The sequence below is a fragment of the Oncorhynchus kisutch genome, linkage group LG1 (genome assembly GCF_002021735.2).
Source record: "Oncorhynchus kisutch isolate 150728-3 linkage group LG1, Okis_V2, whole genome shotgun sequence".
Lineage (NCBI taxonomy): Eukaryota > Metazoa > Chordata > Actinopteri > Salmoniformes > Salmonidae > Oncorhynchus > Oncorhynchus kisutch.
Genome location: NC_034174.2, coordinates 50,282,817 through 50,297,125, shown reverse-complemented (window position 1 = coordinate 50,297,125; position 14,309 = coordinate 50,282,817). Strand labels below are relative to the sequence as shown.

The window sequence follows — 14,309 nt, the reverse complement described above, 5'->3', positions numbered from 1 at the left end:
CAAACAGACTATATTAAACACACAACCATGTGTAGCCTACTTGGACACCGGATCACCACAATTACCCACCCTTCTACATACACTGAATAGCCTGAAGCAACAGGGCTCTTCACACAGCCTCCATTTCCCAAGTGGGAGCATTGCAAACCGTAGGTTGGGATTTTTGACCTGGTTACACCACAGCAGCTTTTCCCATGTCTTATAATTGTTAAATAAAAATCTACAACAAAGTTTGCTCTTTTACAATGGGGGTTAATGGGGAAAAAAATGTCCCCAATTTGTGAGCGTAGTTGAGGGGAATTCCTTCTTATGACATGAATACAGACTCAGTGTATAGCCAGTGAGTCATTCTTGCCAATCAATGTAGTAAGCTAGCTAGCCCCCTTGCCAATGTAGCCATCATGCCAAAGCTAGCTAACGAGTTATACAAATCAATTTAGAACTAGATGGTTCGTAGCTATTTATCAACACAAATTAAGCTCAATAGCTAGTTACTGACCCATATGTAGACCCTTACTGGTTTTAGCGCATATTGATGATAGTATCTTTTGGACGGGAAGTATTATTAACAGACCCAACGTTCATCCTGAAAGTTCAAACTGTTTTGGAAATGAGGAACGTAGCGATCTATCAGCGATACAAAAAAATGTTAAATTACTACACACATTTATAGGGTTAGTGATCCCACACAACCATATCTCCATGTTACAGCAAATTTTTACGGAAAACAGAAGGAAGACAGTCGACTACCTCTGCTAACTAGGTATCTGCGCCAATTCACCTTTAAACAGAACATGTAAGGTCCATGGACTATAAGGAGTAACGTTAGGCTCCTTTAGTCCAATATTGGGCCAGCTACCTACCCATTGTCATTACACTCACTTGCTAATGGCGTCAGCATGCTTCAGTTTGGCTGGCGCCTAGCCAGTGTGCTTGCATACTCCCTTTCTCTTGAAAAACTAGAAAAAAGTGCCAATAGTACTGTTTGTCCATTTTGAGATGCCGTGGCCAGTATACATTCCTCGAAATATCATTCATCTAAAATAACAAGAAATCTGTCAAATCATACGTTTTTGCAGAGGATATCTTAGTCGCACAATTTTACATATAACTAAGATGTTTGGGGCAGTATTTCTCAGTGAAAAAATGTGCATGAAAGCAAGTCGTCTCTCGTTGAATGACACGAGACACTTCATTGACAAATCCCTACAGTTGACCAATCACCGAAGGGGCTTAACCTCTTGAATGTAGGGGGCAGTATTTTGATGTTTGGATGAAAAACGTACCCAAATGAAACTGCCTATTTCTCAGGCCCAGAATCTAGAATATGCATATAATTGTCAGAATAGGATAGAAAACACTAACACTAAAACACTAACTTTCCAAAACTGTCAAAATATTGTCTGTGAGTATAACAGAACTGATATCGCAAGCAAAAACCTGAGGAAAATCCAACCAGGAAGTGCTGTTTTTCCTGAAACCTCTGTTCCATTGCATGCCTTCCCTCCATTTAAAGGGATATTAACCAGATTACTTTTCCTATGGCTTCCACATGGTGTGAACAGTCTTTAGACATGGTTTCAGGCTTTTATTCTGAAAAATGAGCGAGAAAGATCACATTGCGTAATTGGATGGCTGGGTGCCAGCAGAGTTTTGCATGCGTGAGCAGCTTGGAGCAGACATTTTCTCTCACTCCTATTGAAAAAGCAACAGTCCGGTTGAAATATTAGTGATTATTTATTGTTAAAACAACCTGAGGATTGATTATAAAAAACATTTGACATGTTTTTACGGATACTATTTGGAATTTGTCTGCCCCGTCGTGACCGCTCGAGCCTGTGGATTTCTGAACATAACGCGCCAACCAAATGGAGGTTTTTGGATAAAAATACATCTTTATGGAACAAAAGGAACATTTATTGTCTAACTGGGAGTCTCGTGAGTGCAAACATCCGAAGATCAAAGGTAAGCAATTAATTTTATTGCTTTTGTGACCAATCTACTTTGCTGCTAGCTGTTTGTAATGTTTTGTCTGCCGAGATGTCCTAACATAAACGCTTGGATAGCTTTCGCCGAAAAGCTTTTTTGGAATCTGACACGCCAGGTGGATTAACAACAAACTACGCTGTGTTTTGCTATATTGCACTTGTGATTTCATGAAAATGTTATATGTTTAGTAATTTAATTTGAATTTGGCGGTCTGCAAAATGATCCCGCTAACGGGATGGGTGTGCCAAGAAGTTAAGACTTCTACTGCCAACTTCGGCTTGTCTCGAGAAAAACATGTTGTGCCCGAACAACTGGAAGAACCTTTGTTTGAAGACCAAAACATCACAAAATGTCAAACTGGTCCAAACTGTTTTGGCTGGGAAGCATGCAGGCACCATTCGTCAGAAAAAGACTGCTGATGGGGAAAACTGCTCGAGTTAAAGTGGAACTGGCAGAATTTTAGCAACATTAAATCTTAATCCAATCTGTTTTATATAGACCGCCCAGGAAGACTATGACACCTTTTTTGTAAGCACTTAGATATGGTCATTTTCATAAATTTATAGAATGTCTGGGAATGCGTGTAGTAAGGCATTTCTGAAAACTCGATAGCAATAGAGTTGGAAAACGGCCATGCGTTTGGACAATTAATTGACACTGCAGTAAATAAAAACAATTTTTTTTTTTTTCTGTCTTGTCCAGGACCGAAGACTATGCAGACCTGTGCGCCATATCCAATCAGAGCTACAGTAGGCCTATAGGCAAATAAGTCATATGGGCCTGCCATAATTCACTTTGAACTAGACTGTGTGTTTACAGGCAGTAGCAACATCGTGACTTTAGATCATTAGAACACATTTGCCAAAAAATACACCTGAATAGATTTCTGCAAATATGTAAACACCACAGGAGTCCTCTTACATTTGGGAACTTCACAGTCCTATTGAGTAAACAACCATGAAAAAGGTAGGCCCTCTGTCCCTCAGTTGCATATAGGACATCAACAAGATCAACAACTAATGCTAGCCTGAGCAAGATAAGCCAAAATCTAATGAGGGAACATTAGATAAACCCTCTCAAACTTTTTCAGCTAGTTGGCCATCAAAATTGCACTGATAAACAATGGGGAACAGTAGCCTGCTTGTCCTTCTGCAGCTTGCCTGCCAATGCCGGAACCTAGCAAGCGCTTGGCAGCAGCTAATGGGGATCCATAATAAATACAAATGCATACTTGTCCCAACCCATGTTTTGACAACTGAATGAGAACTTGCCTGCCCGCCCATGTGATCGACACCAAATACATTTGACAACTAAGAGATATGCTAACTGTGGATAAGTCGCTTCGCTAGATTCAAATGTCTTGCTAGCTAACCAAATGACATCCGCATCTCTAGCTGTAGCCAACGAAAAAACGATATGAAGGGGGAAAAGGCTAGTCGTTCTCCCACTCCTCCAATGACATGACATCCTCCTGGCAGCTAAATAGCTAACATTAGGCTCCGCGTTTTTAGCTTGCTAAATAAACAGCTAGCCACATAAATACGCTAGCCCAGGGGTGTCAAACTCAAGCACACGGGCAATATTATATATATATATTTATGCGGGCCAGACATACTACTTTATTTTACAAAAACTTGCAACCCTAATTGGCCATTGCTTTATTCGAAAAAGTGTGGCCATTTATAATGTCCACTTTCAGGATGCTGTATATAGTATTAACATATTAAAACAAAAGATAAAGAATATTTGTCCAGCCTCGTCCATGTTAGGCGAAGGTTTGGCTCGTGTAGGCCTTCATTGTAAAATAAGAATTTGTTCTTAACTGACTTGCTTAGTTAAATAAAGGTTAATGCCTAGTGGCTATGATATTTTTTTGTCTCTACCTGTACATGACCATCTGATCATTTATCACTCCAGTGTTAATCTGCAAAATTGTAATCATTCGCCTACCTCCTCATGCCTTTTGCACACAATGTATATAGATGTATTTTATTTTTTTCCTACTGTGTTATTGACTTGTTAATTGTTTACTCCATGTGTAACTGTGTTGTCTGTTCATACTGCTATGCTTTATCTTGGTCAGGTCGCAGTTGCAAATGAGAACTTGTTCTCAACTAGCCTACCTGGTTAATTAAATAAAGGTGAAATAAAAAATAAATAAAAAATATAATCAAATATGAAAAAGTTGGAGACGCCACTGATGGTTAGTACGAGTGTCCGGTGTTGTGCCGAAAATCTCCCACTGCCAGAATCCCCCCCCCATTTCCTTAATTTTTGTGACTAGAGTCAAATATTTTCTATAGAACAAACTTCCCGTTAGAATAGGTAACCGAAATGAATAATTAATGTGTGTCTCATATTAAACAAAGTGGGAGTACAATGTTGGTCTGCAATAAACATTTCAGAACAACTATGGCTGAATTATTATCCTTACAATTTCAAAAATACTTGTCGAATAAGACATGGGAGAGATGATGCATTTTGGCAAAGAGATTGATTTATAGACTAATACAAATCAGTAGCAGATTTAGGTACGGGCGAAATGTGCATCTTGCCAAGCCCTGGTGCGGGCGGGGACTGGCTGCACCGGGCGCCATACAAACTAGAACCGCCACATACACTTGAAACAAATAGCCAACCCAAAAACTGCAGACAAAAATGCTTTCTGCTACTAAGATCAGTGACGGAGTTGATAGCAGAAATCTCAACTAGCAAGCAATTCACAGCAATGAAATACGCGAAATGGGGATGGAGAATTCTGGCACAACACCGGAAACTGTCGTACTTCACCCATCGGTTACCAAAAATCATCTCTAATCCGGCGACCCAAATGCGCACGTGGGGAATTTATTGGGAATCACATGCCATTCAACCAAACCCTACTCCAAGAAATTTGCTTGCGCCTCTAGCAATAGCGTAGATTGTCTGAGAGCACAGTAAATCGTCCACTATCTAACGTTAGACACAGTGTGACCGTTCTTTCAGTAACGTTAGTTGTTTATGTATAACATAACATAACGACCTGCTTAACAATATATAATAAAAGCAAAAGACGACCTCAAAAGTCAACTTGCGACACGTTACATGAAATTTAAAAAACACCGGTGGGACAAAATTATTCAACTTGCAAATCGCTGCCTCGCGTAACCATAGCTAGCTTTAACGTTACATCCCTTGGCCGGCCAGATGGTCTTTATCCCTCAGAAACAGTCATTTGATAACATTATACACATGGGACATTGACACGACAAGGTGTAAACACCGGTCAAACAATATGTGCTAGTTGTGCGGAGTTGATACACTCTGAAATTTCCCAAGTCGTTTACCCACATAAACCTCACCTGCCGCCGCCATGTTGGAGAGCGAGTTCGTACCAGATTCCCGGATGAAGGCGTCAGAAGTTTATTAACGAGAACGCGCATCTTTGGTTTCGAGCCTCAAATCGCTCCCGCCTTGCCCATGTAATTTATTTTCTATAATAAACTGGGTGGTTCGAGCCCTGAATGCTGATTGATTGACAACCGTGGTATATCAGACCGTATACCACGGGTATGACAAAACCTTTATTTGTAGTGTTCTAATTACTTTGGTAACCAGTTTATAATAGCAATTATGCACCTCGGGGGTTCGTAGTATATGGCCAATATACCATGGCTAAGGGCTGTTCCAGGCACTCCGCGATGCTTCATGCATAAGAGTTTATTGAGTTTGAGTTTATTTTTATTTTTACTTTTATTTTTAATCAACATTTCAGTAAAAGTGCCGGTTTTAGCCAACCGGCTAATTTTCAACCGCAGTCCCTGGAACAGCCCGTAGCCATGGTTTATTGGCCATATACCACACTCCCTCATGCCTTATTGCTTAATTAGGCCTATTTTATATTATAATATTATGTTATAGTTTGTATGCCCACATGGCCAATTTTAGGCATCTCAAAGCTGTTTCATACCATTTGGATTTTTTGTTGTTGTTTATAGATAGGCAGGATATGTGTTTTACGTGTTGTTGCATAGGCCTACTATGTCTATTTTTCATTCATTATTAGATCATTTATCCTTCAACCCATTCATTCATTTACTCATTCATTCATTCGATTAATTCATTATAGTACCAACCTGACCAATAAAAACAGTCGCACCTAATGTCAATATTGTGTCTTCTCGTCTCATGATCTCATCTTGTGCTATTGAACTAAAAGTTTGCTGCACTCAAGGATAATTCACTGCAAGCAAAAAATAAGATGATTCACATCTTTATTTTTATAAACTAACCTCAAATAGATCAATATTCTATTGATCTATGGATAACATGGATAACCTAAGGTTGACGTACAGTCATTTCTTCTTAGGTTATCCATGTTGTAGGCTATTGATTCAGTATTTGAGTGACAGCTTGTAGATATATCGATAACGTAACCTACTGACCTTCATAACAGGTAGCATGAACTATGCATTGCACTCTAGTCTTCCTTATGTATTGCCTAATAAAAACTGGATGGGTCGAGCCCTGAATGCTGATTGGCTGACAGCCGTGGTATATCAGGGGGTGTCGTGACTAAGAACAGCCCTTAGCCGTGGTATATTGGCCATATACCACACCCCCTCGGGCCTTATTGTTTAAATATAGCCTAACAGAGTAGCCTACCTATATTCAAGAAATGCACTAGCCTCAATTGCTTCCTAAAGCATTCTGTTCCATAGTAGCCTATTCACAATGAGTCATAATTAATTAATGATTTTCTGTATGTGTTGGGATTAAGTACTTTATTCATACATTTCTTCCCTCGTTACTAAACCACACCGTCCTTTGTTTTATGGTGATACGTTTTGCAATAGCCCCTTTCTGTGCACTGAGGTCATTTCTGGACATGTAGTCATGCACCCCTAGAGACAATGTGTAATACTTGCCAATCAGTTCATCATGGAACAAATAAAAAAATATGAGAAACAAAATGTTAAATGGTAACCATTGTATTTATTGCAGCTTTATGTTTGTTTGTCATGATAACACGATGCTATGCCTATTTGATGGGTTTGACTCCTCCGCGTCTGTGCGTATATCTCTCTCTCTCCATGAAGTTGATAATTGGTCGTCACTTTTTTCCGCCCTCATTCCCTTATGGTTTCAGTTCATCCATAGCGTCTTGAAGCCTGAAATAGAATTAATACGTATTAAAACACAGGGCATTAATTAATTGACAGGACAGATGATACTGCCATACCTAGTTTTTACTGTAGATGGCAGTAAACCTCCTCACTTCACCCATACTAATTGCTACTGACGTGACCAAAATAATTTTGTGTTTCTCCCATTTCACTTTGTCACAATTTCCAAGTATTTGAATCATGATATGTGTCACCACCACCTCCCCGTCATTATTTCCTGTTTCACCTCCCTAGATTTTATTTAAAGTATGATCTGTGGCCGTTTGTGGTACATGAACTTGAAGCATATCTGACATAAGCATTGAGATGCTAAAATAATAAGCATTTTAATTACTATCAATCCTCAACCCTAAGAAAAGAGCGTGCATCTCAATAATCAAAAGTTTCTTCCTCTCCTTCTCACGTCCTTTCCTTCACCTTCACTAATGTGTAAGGAAATGGATTGGTGGACGAAGCCCCCACCCTATAACAGTCACCTAGCCATGTGTCTTTAGATCAGTGCAGATGATGGAAACAAACCGAGGAGAGTTAAGACTTTTGAGACACACCCCTAGTCATTCAGCCACTCACCTTCATCCACTTGCTTGAAGTCTCTTGAAAGGAAGTGACTTTAGACTATTGAGACATAGCCCTAGTCAACCACTAGCCCCTATTCCCTCATACAATCGCTTGTAGTTTCTTGAAAGGAATCCACTTTAGACTATAGAGACACACCCCTAGTCAGCCTTTAGTCCCTTGTCCACTTACTTGAAGTCTCCCCCATCGAGCAAGCTCCTGTATGTTGCGATCTCGGCCTCCAGCTTCATCTTCATATTGAGCAGTGCCTCATACTCCTGGCCCTGCTGCTGGATGTTGCCCCGCAGGTTTGTCAGCTCGCCCTCCAGACGGATGAGGATAGCATTGTACTTCTCCACCTCCATGTTGGAACGCATCTCTGTGTTACGCAAGGTGTCTTCCAAGGAGGATTTCTGCTGGGAATTACAGGGGAATGTTGGGAATGGTCTTCTAAATTTGGTTGAATGATACTGTGATTATTAGAATGTTGGAATTTGGAGATATGGATGGTATGGCAGCAGACTTTGAAAGGAGGTCGTACATAGAGGACATGCATGGGTTACTATCAGTTCCATTTCTACTCAGAGAAAACAAGGAATTTAACAGAAATATGTTATCATATTGAAATAATTTTCCTTGCCAAGCTCTGTTGGGATGCCAGCTCGATCTCGAGGGTCTGTAGCTGTCTCTGTAGGTCGCTCATCTCCATCTGGGCCCCCTGCAGGGCCTCTGTGTTCTGGGATACCTGCACCTGTACGTCTGAGATCTATACCACAGCACAGGGGAAGAAATTAAGATAAGGAGATAGGGATGTAGGGAATAAGGGAAGGAGATAGGGAGGGATGGAAGAAGGTAAGGAGATAGGGAGGGAGGGAAGAAGGTAAGGAGCGAGGCTTAGGGCTCTATTCAATCTGTAATGCTGAAGCGTTACAGATTCCACAATATAAATTGAATGGTAATTTCCGATTGAGTTGACATATGCAGCGTTTACCGTGAATGAAGTCTCCGCTAAAGTGGGAACATTGCCTTTAAATTTCAATCAAGCTTTAAAGCTGAACTTCCGCGATGCGGATTGAATAGAGCCTTTAGTCATCTTGAAAGTTGAATTCATGTTTTGGATTTCAGGATTTTTTGTGTGACTAGACTACCCATACAACAAAACATGTTTTCAATGGAAGGTAAACTTTCAGTGGATAAAACAATGTTATCTTGGCCAGTGGGTGTGGGTTACTCCATTTTAGTTTTAATTGCAGAACAAAAAACAGTAATTATAGGTTTGATGTGGTGTGTAATGATAGTATGATACAATGATCTTACAAATATGATGGGCTACCTGGTTTTCATGCCACACTTTGAGGTCCTTTGCGTTATTCAGAGCCATCTTCTCGTAGTTGGCCCTCATCTCCTCCATGACCAGACTCAGGTCCTGACCTTTAGGGGCATCCACGTCCACCTGCACCCCCGACTGGGAGATCTGGGTCCTCATTTCCATCACCTCCTGTTGGAGAGAGGGAAGGGGGAAGGGGAGAGAGAGCAAGAGAGAGGGAGAGATAAACAGAGAAAAAAAGGATATAGGCATTCCAATATTAGCTAACTGTGAAACTTGAAAAGTTCATAGCTAGTGATAAGGTTAATCTGATATTATCACATTATCGTTGTTCTTCATGGAATTGTATTGTTCTTCATTCTATTTCTATTCTCCATAATGAAAATGTTCCATTTCAAATTGTTATTATTATTTGACATTGACATTCAGTCTCAGTGCTATAATAGCTCACGTTGTTGTGGTTCTTCCTAGAATAGTTATTATCTTCAATATTTTCTAATGTAAGGAAAATGTTCTATTTCTAATTATTATTTGATATGGACATTCAATCTCAATGTTATAGCTCACATTGTCATGGTTCTTCCTGAGGAAGATGAGCTCCTCCCTCACGGCCTCGATCTCACTCTCCACATTCATCCTGCCCATGTTGGTGTTATCGATGACCTTCTTCAGCCCGGCGATGTCCGCCTCCACTGACTGACGAATGCTGAACTCAGATTCAAATCTGTGGGCACATGGACACTGTCACTAAACTCTACATTGACATGAAATACCCTGACATTTTGGGTTAAAGGCACAAAATGGCTGCCATGTTTCAGTTTACTAGGGGTATGATGGATTTGAAGCACTGATCTGAGGTCAATTTGGTATTTTTCTCGTCCTTTGGATTATCATTAGATTTTGGGGAGGAAAGTTGATCCTCGATCTGTGTCTGTGGGCAATTACTATCTCCTGAACAGTTCACCAAGGTTATAAGAGCTATGCAGCATAGGGGTTGCATGTAAGAGGTTACATGCACATCAGGCATTCACGTACAGATGCAAAGATGAAGATTCATTATGAGAGATTAGACTTTTTCTGCCAACTCTGCATACTGGTACCGGCACAAGACTTCCTCTCTTGTGGGTCTGGCATGTCTTAAACTCTTGAGAGTTTCTCCTTGCTTAATGGCTGACACACCACTAAATTGACTTTATAGTGGCCCATTGGGCACACACTGGTTGAACCAATGTTGTTTCCACATCATTTACATGAAATCATGTTGAACCAACATGGAATAAACGTTGAACTGACATCTGTGCCCAGTGGGGGGGATTTGAGCCAATGAACTTTGTGTGAGAAGCACAATTACAGTATGAAATTGAACAGATCCAATGCTTTTCATGACAGAACAACAACATCTCAAAATAATCCCTGTATTGCATACAAAGTAATGGCACAACCAATGTGCAGAAATATGTCATTTACAGTGGTAAACTCACTTTACTCTGAAGTCATCTGCAGCTAAGCGAGCATTATCAATTTGGAGGACAATACTAGCGTTATCCACTGTCGCATCGAAGACCTATTGGAGAAAAATTGTGTTAATTCCATTGAATATATGACAAAAAGAGATATAATGGACATAACTTCTTATTTATCATGAAATACTAAATCTTTTCTGAAACTCTTTTTGCATGTGACATAAGCCTGCTATATTATGCTTTTACTTTCCTTAACTTTTGAATCCATGTCAGTTATAGAGGAAGCCTTTCCCTCATTTACTGCTCAATGCAAATAGATATGAACTTGCTTCCCATTCTAACTAGAATTTTGTGTGTCATACATAGATGAGCTGGCAATAAAAAAGAAGAACTAATATGTTCCATCATTTGATTTGCTGCTCTTCACCAACCTAAAACAGGTGTTTTAAATGTACGCCTCCCAGGGGGAGTGTTATTGAAACCGGAAACCGCAGATTCTGAGTGATTTACAAAATGGGACCAAAACACAACTGAATCTATGGTTACGACCATATAACTCCGACTGCCCTTGAAAAAGAGGAAGCTGTGAACGGAAAAGCAGGACAATGAGTTCCTGTGCTAGGGCTGTCTGTTCTCAGTTTGCATTGTTAGAGGAAACGGGTCAGGCTTCCTGTCTTCCACCCCCAATCTGTGTGTTTGTAACCATGGTATTCTGGTGCGAATCACATAAAAAGGGGAACTCTTGTCGGTTTATGTGTCCGGCAAATGGAACAAGGCTAACATTCATCATAAGGGTGTCGTCATAAACTATAGAGGACTTTGAAATTCTTTTGAACAAACGTCAGTTTTTTGCAGGGATTCCGAGAGCCCTTGTTGGAATTCTTTGACTGTGCTGTAAAAGCTATAATGGTTATAGAAAAAAAAACACACCCACCAGCAATGTGTTCCAAATCTCACAGGGAATTATTTTTGTGTGTTGTCACCCCACATCTGGTTCATACCGCTGGTCCCTCTCACACTACACTATGCCCCAGAGTGGAGACACTGACCCGGGGAGGTCAAAATGCTTTGTAAACACTCTTGGAACTTTGTTTATAGGTTTTGTTCAGTTTTTTGATGATGATGATTCATTTCGTCCACTGTATTTGGTGATTCATTTGAATTGACTCTTTGACTGAGGAGTGAGGGAACTAGTGAAGTAGGGGGAGGGAAAGTGGATATCTGACTGGCCTGCCACACCCTCTACAATGATTTATATATACAGTAGATGACTAACAGGGGGCGCTGTTTTGGAAGCCTCCATCTTGGCACTCCCCCACTGTTATAAAAACAATTTTGGAAGCTATAGAAATGCATTTACAAAGGTCTGAATTTGTTTTTGCAATGTGTATTCTATTACCAACACCTTAATACATACCTTTTAATTATTTTATGTGAGCTAAACATAAACATTTCAAATTAAATAATATAAAGATTTAATTTCCTTAAAGTGTGATTTTTTGAAAGTACTAATGTTACTGTCCCCAAAATACTTAAATACATATAATTTTGTCCTTGAAACATTTAAATGAAATACTGTAGAATTCCATTCATTCCTATGGAGGACTGCTTTTCAATATGGCCGGCTGGTGGCTTCAAAGTCTCTCATTGGCCAATACACAGCATCGGCAATCCAGATACATCATTGACCCTCTAGTCAGTTAGTAATTTTGAGAAGCCAGTTGTTCCAATGCAGGGTTCCCCACAGAAATGTTGAAGTCAAAGCAAAAGCAAAGTAAATTGGTAAATAAATAAAACTTAAACTCATTCTTGGACGGACATCTTCTCTCATACCATAATGGGTTTTAGTCCAACGAAAAGTTGCAGGAGTGGTGACATTACATTCATATTTTGACTTACTGGTTGATCAAATCAACACACTTATCTAAGCAACAAAATACAAAACCACAAATTCCTCAACTTAACCCTTTTCTTACACACATTATTCGTTCTCAACACCCCCCTCTCTTGTCTCTATCACTTTTCTAATGATACTGTATTTCATTCACACCCCCACCTTCTTGCGCAGGTCGTCCAGTATGCTGCTGTACTTGCTATAGTCGCGGGCGTCCGGTCCTCCCTTCTCCAGGGCCTCTCGGATCTTGACCTCCAGTTGTCCGTTGGCCTGCTCCAGGTTCCTCACTGTCTCCAGGTAGTTGGCTAGGCGGTCATTCAGGTTCTGCATGGCCCCCTTCTCGTTGCCCATGACGTGACCGCCTCCACCACCGGCTGCCGCAGCGTTGATCAGGCCACCCATGCCGGCACCCATGCCACCACCAATGCCAGTGCCCATACCACCGCCGCTCACCTTAAAGGAGGATGAGGAGTAGGAGGAAGAGCTGGCTGGGGCACCACTGCGGAGGCCCCCGTAAGATGCTGAGGAGATGCGGGTGCCCTGGCCGCCAGCCCCGCCATAGGTGCTGGCAGCCCGGTAGGAGGACACGGGCGTGGTGCGTTGGAAGGAGATGTGGCTGTTGGACGGTCTGTAACTCATGACTGCTGATGGAGTAGTCAGAACGAACTAACAAATGGAAGAGAGAGAGGGAGAGAGAGAAAGGGAGAGAAAGGAGCCTCTGAGCTGAGCTACAGAAAGAGTGACGTGGGTAAAGTGAACCGGAGAACTTATACTTCCCCTCCAAAAAACCTCCTCTTTTCTCTCTTTTGCAGGCTGGCCTCCAAGACCCTGCCTACATCCACACCCCCCATCCTCTCTTTCCTACTCTCCTACCGCTTCTCTCATTCTCTCATTCCAAACTCTTTTCCCTAGCATTTGCATTTGCCCATGGACACTGCTCAACTTCTATCTACATGCAACATTTAGCTAATTATGTTTTTTTTTTTTACATGCATCTAATGTAAATCACATGTTTGTGACATCTAATAAAAGATAACTTTCTATCTTGTCAATTCAGGTTACAAATTCCTCACACTGCAAAAATAAAATGTGAAACAGAAAAAAAGAATGAAACAAACACACAAAATGAAGAAAAGAGAGAAAGACTAGATTTAATGATGAAGAAAACAATTAAAGAGAGCAAGGTTTTATCCTGGGCATGCTTTGAGATTCTTTGTTGTTTTTTCCCCATAAAAGGCATAATTTGGAATGGTTGCTGCATACCCACTGGACAAAAACGTGTTGAATCCACAAGAGGTTGGTGGCACCTTAATTGGGGAGAACGGGTTCATGGTAATGACTGGGGTTCATGGTAATGGTTTCCAGGTGTTTGATGCCATTCCGTTTGCTCCGTTCCGACCATTATTATGAGCCGTTCTCCCCTCAGCAGCCTCCTGTGGTTGAATCAAAGCTGTTTCCACGTTATTTCAACCCCAAAAATGACATGTGAATAGCATCCTAGCTAGCACATTTGGTTCCTTGGAAGTTGTGGGAATGTACATTTTTGGTTTACCAATTGTTTCTGGGAACGAAGCAGTTCGTTCCCAGAAGAAGTTTCCTGACCGGTAAAATGTATGTTTTTGAAATGTTCTGAGAATGGAATTAAACATTTTACCTGTTCTGGGAACGTACATTTTTAGGTTGCAGGGAGGTTCTGAGAACATTTTACTATGGTTCCTTTAAAGTTTTCCTGGGAAGTTTTATTAATATTCTGAGAATGAAAATGATAGGTTATTTGAAGGTCATTAAATAACGTTAAATAACATTAAATAATATTTCCACAAGACTTTTAATAACACTGCTTGCTTAGTTCAGATTAACTGTTTTGAACTCCATTCCCAAGAAGTTATCAGAAGGTTGTATGCAAAATAACAATA

The 14,309-nt window shown here is 40.6% G+C and overlaps 2 protein-coding genes across 12 annotated transcripts in view; both read right to left on the bottom strand.

The window, feature by feature from the left end:
- The window catches only part of LOC109891798 (eukaryotic translation initiation factor 4B), a 51,452-nt gene extending 46,011 nt beyond the window's left edge, over positions 1–5,441 (bottom strand). For all 11 annotated transcript variants that reach the window (XR_004210243.1, XM_031826539.1, XM_020484307.2 and 8 more), the window contains exon 1: positions 5,331–5,441. Coding sequence is in view for 10 of the 11 variants with exons in the window: in XM_031826539.1 (XP_031682399.1) it covers positions 5,331–5,343 (13 nt within the window). In the remaining variant the exon portion in view is untranslated. The remainder of the gene's footprint in view (positions 1–5,330) is intronic.
- Positions 5,442–6,943: 1,502 nt separating this feature from the next.
- krt18b (keratin 18b) lies at positions 6,944–13,210 on the bottom strand. Its single transcript, XM_020484341.2, has 7 exons — positions 12,556–13,210; positions 10,518–10,600; positions 9,604–9,760; positions 9,043–9,207; positions 8,350–8,475; positions 7,902–8,122; positions 6,944–7,139 (listed from the first exon to the last, which is right to left on the bottom strand). The coding sequence occupies exons 1-7, from the start codon at positions 13,030–13,032 to the stop codon at positions 7,106–7,108; spliced, it is 1,263 nt and encodes a 420-aa protein (XP_020339930.1). The 5' UTR covers positions 13,033–13,210; the 3' UTR covers positions 6,944–7,105.
- Positions 13,211–14,309: the final 1,099 nt, after the last annotated feature.

What these genes read in the sequence shown, in the direction of transcription:
- krt18b (XM_020484341.2), bottom strand. Translation starts at nt 13,032, where the DNA reads ATGAGTTACAGACCGTCCAACAGCCACATCTCCTTCCAACGCACCACG. An exon ending in TCAGGAAGAACCATGACAAT is followed by an intron (nt 9,208 to 9,603) that starts GTGAGCTATAAC and finishes TCTCTCCAACAG; the next exon opens with GAGGTGATGGAAATGAGGAC. An exon ending in CTCGATGGGGGAGACTTCAA is followed by an intron (nt 7,140 to 7,901) that starts GTAAGTGGACAA and finishes ATTCTATTTCAG; the next exon opens with GCTTCAAGACGCTATGGATG.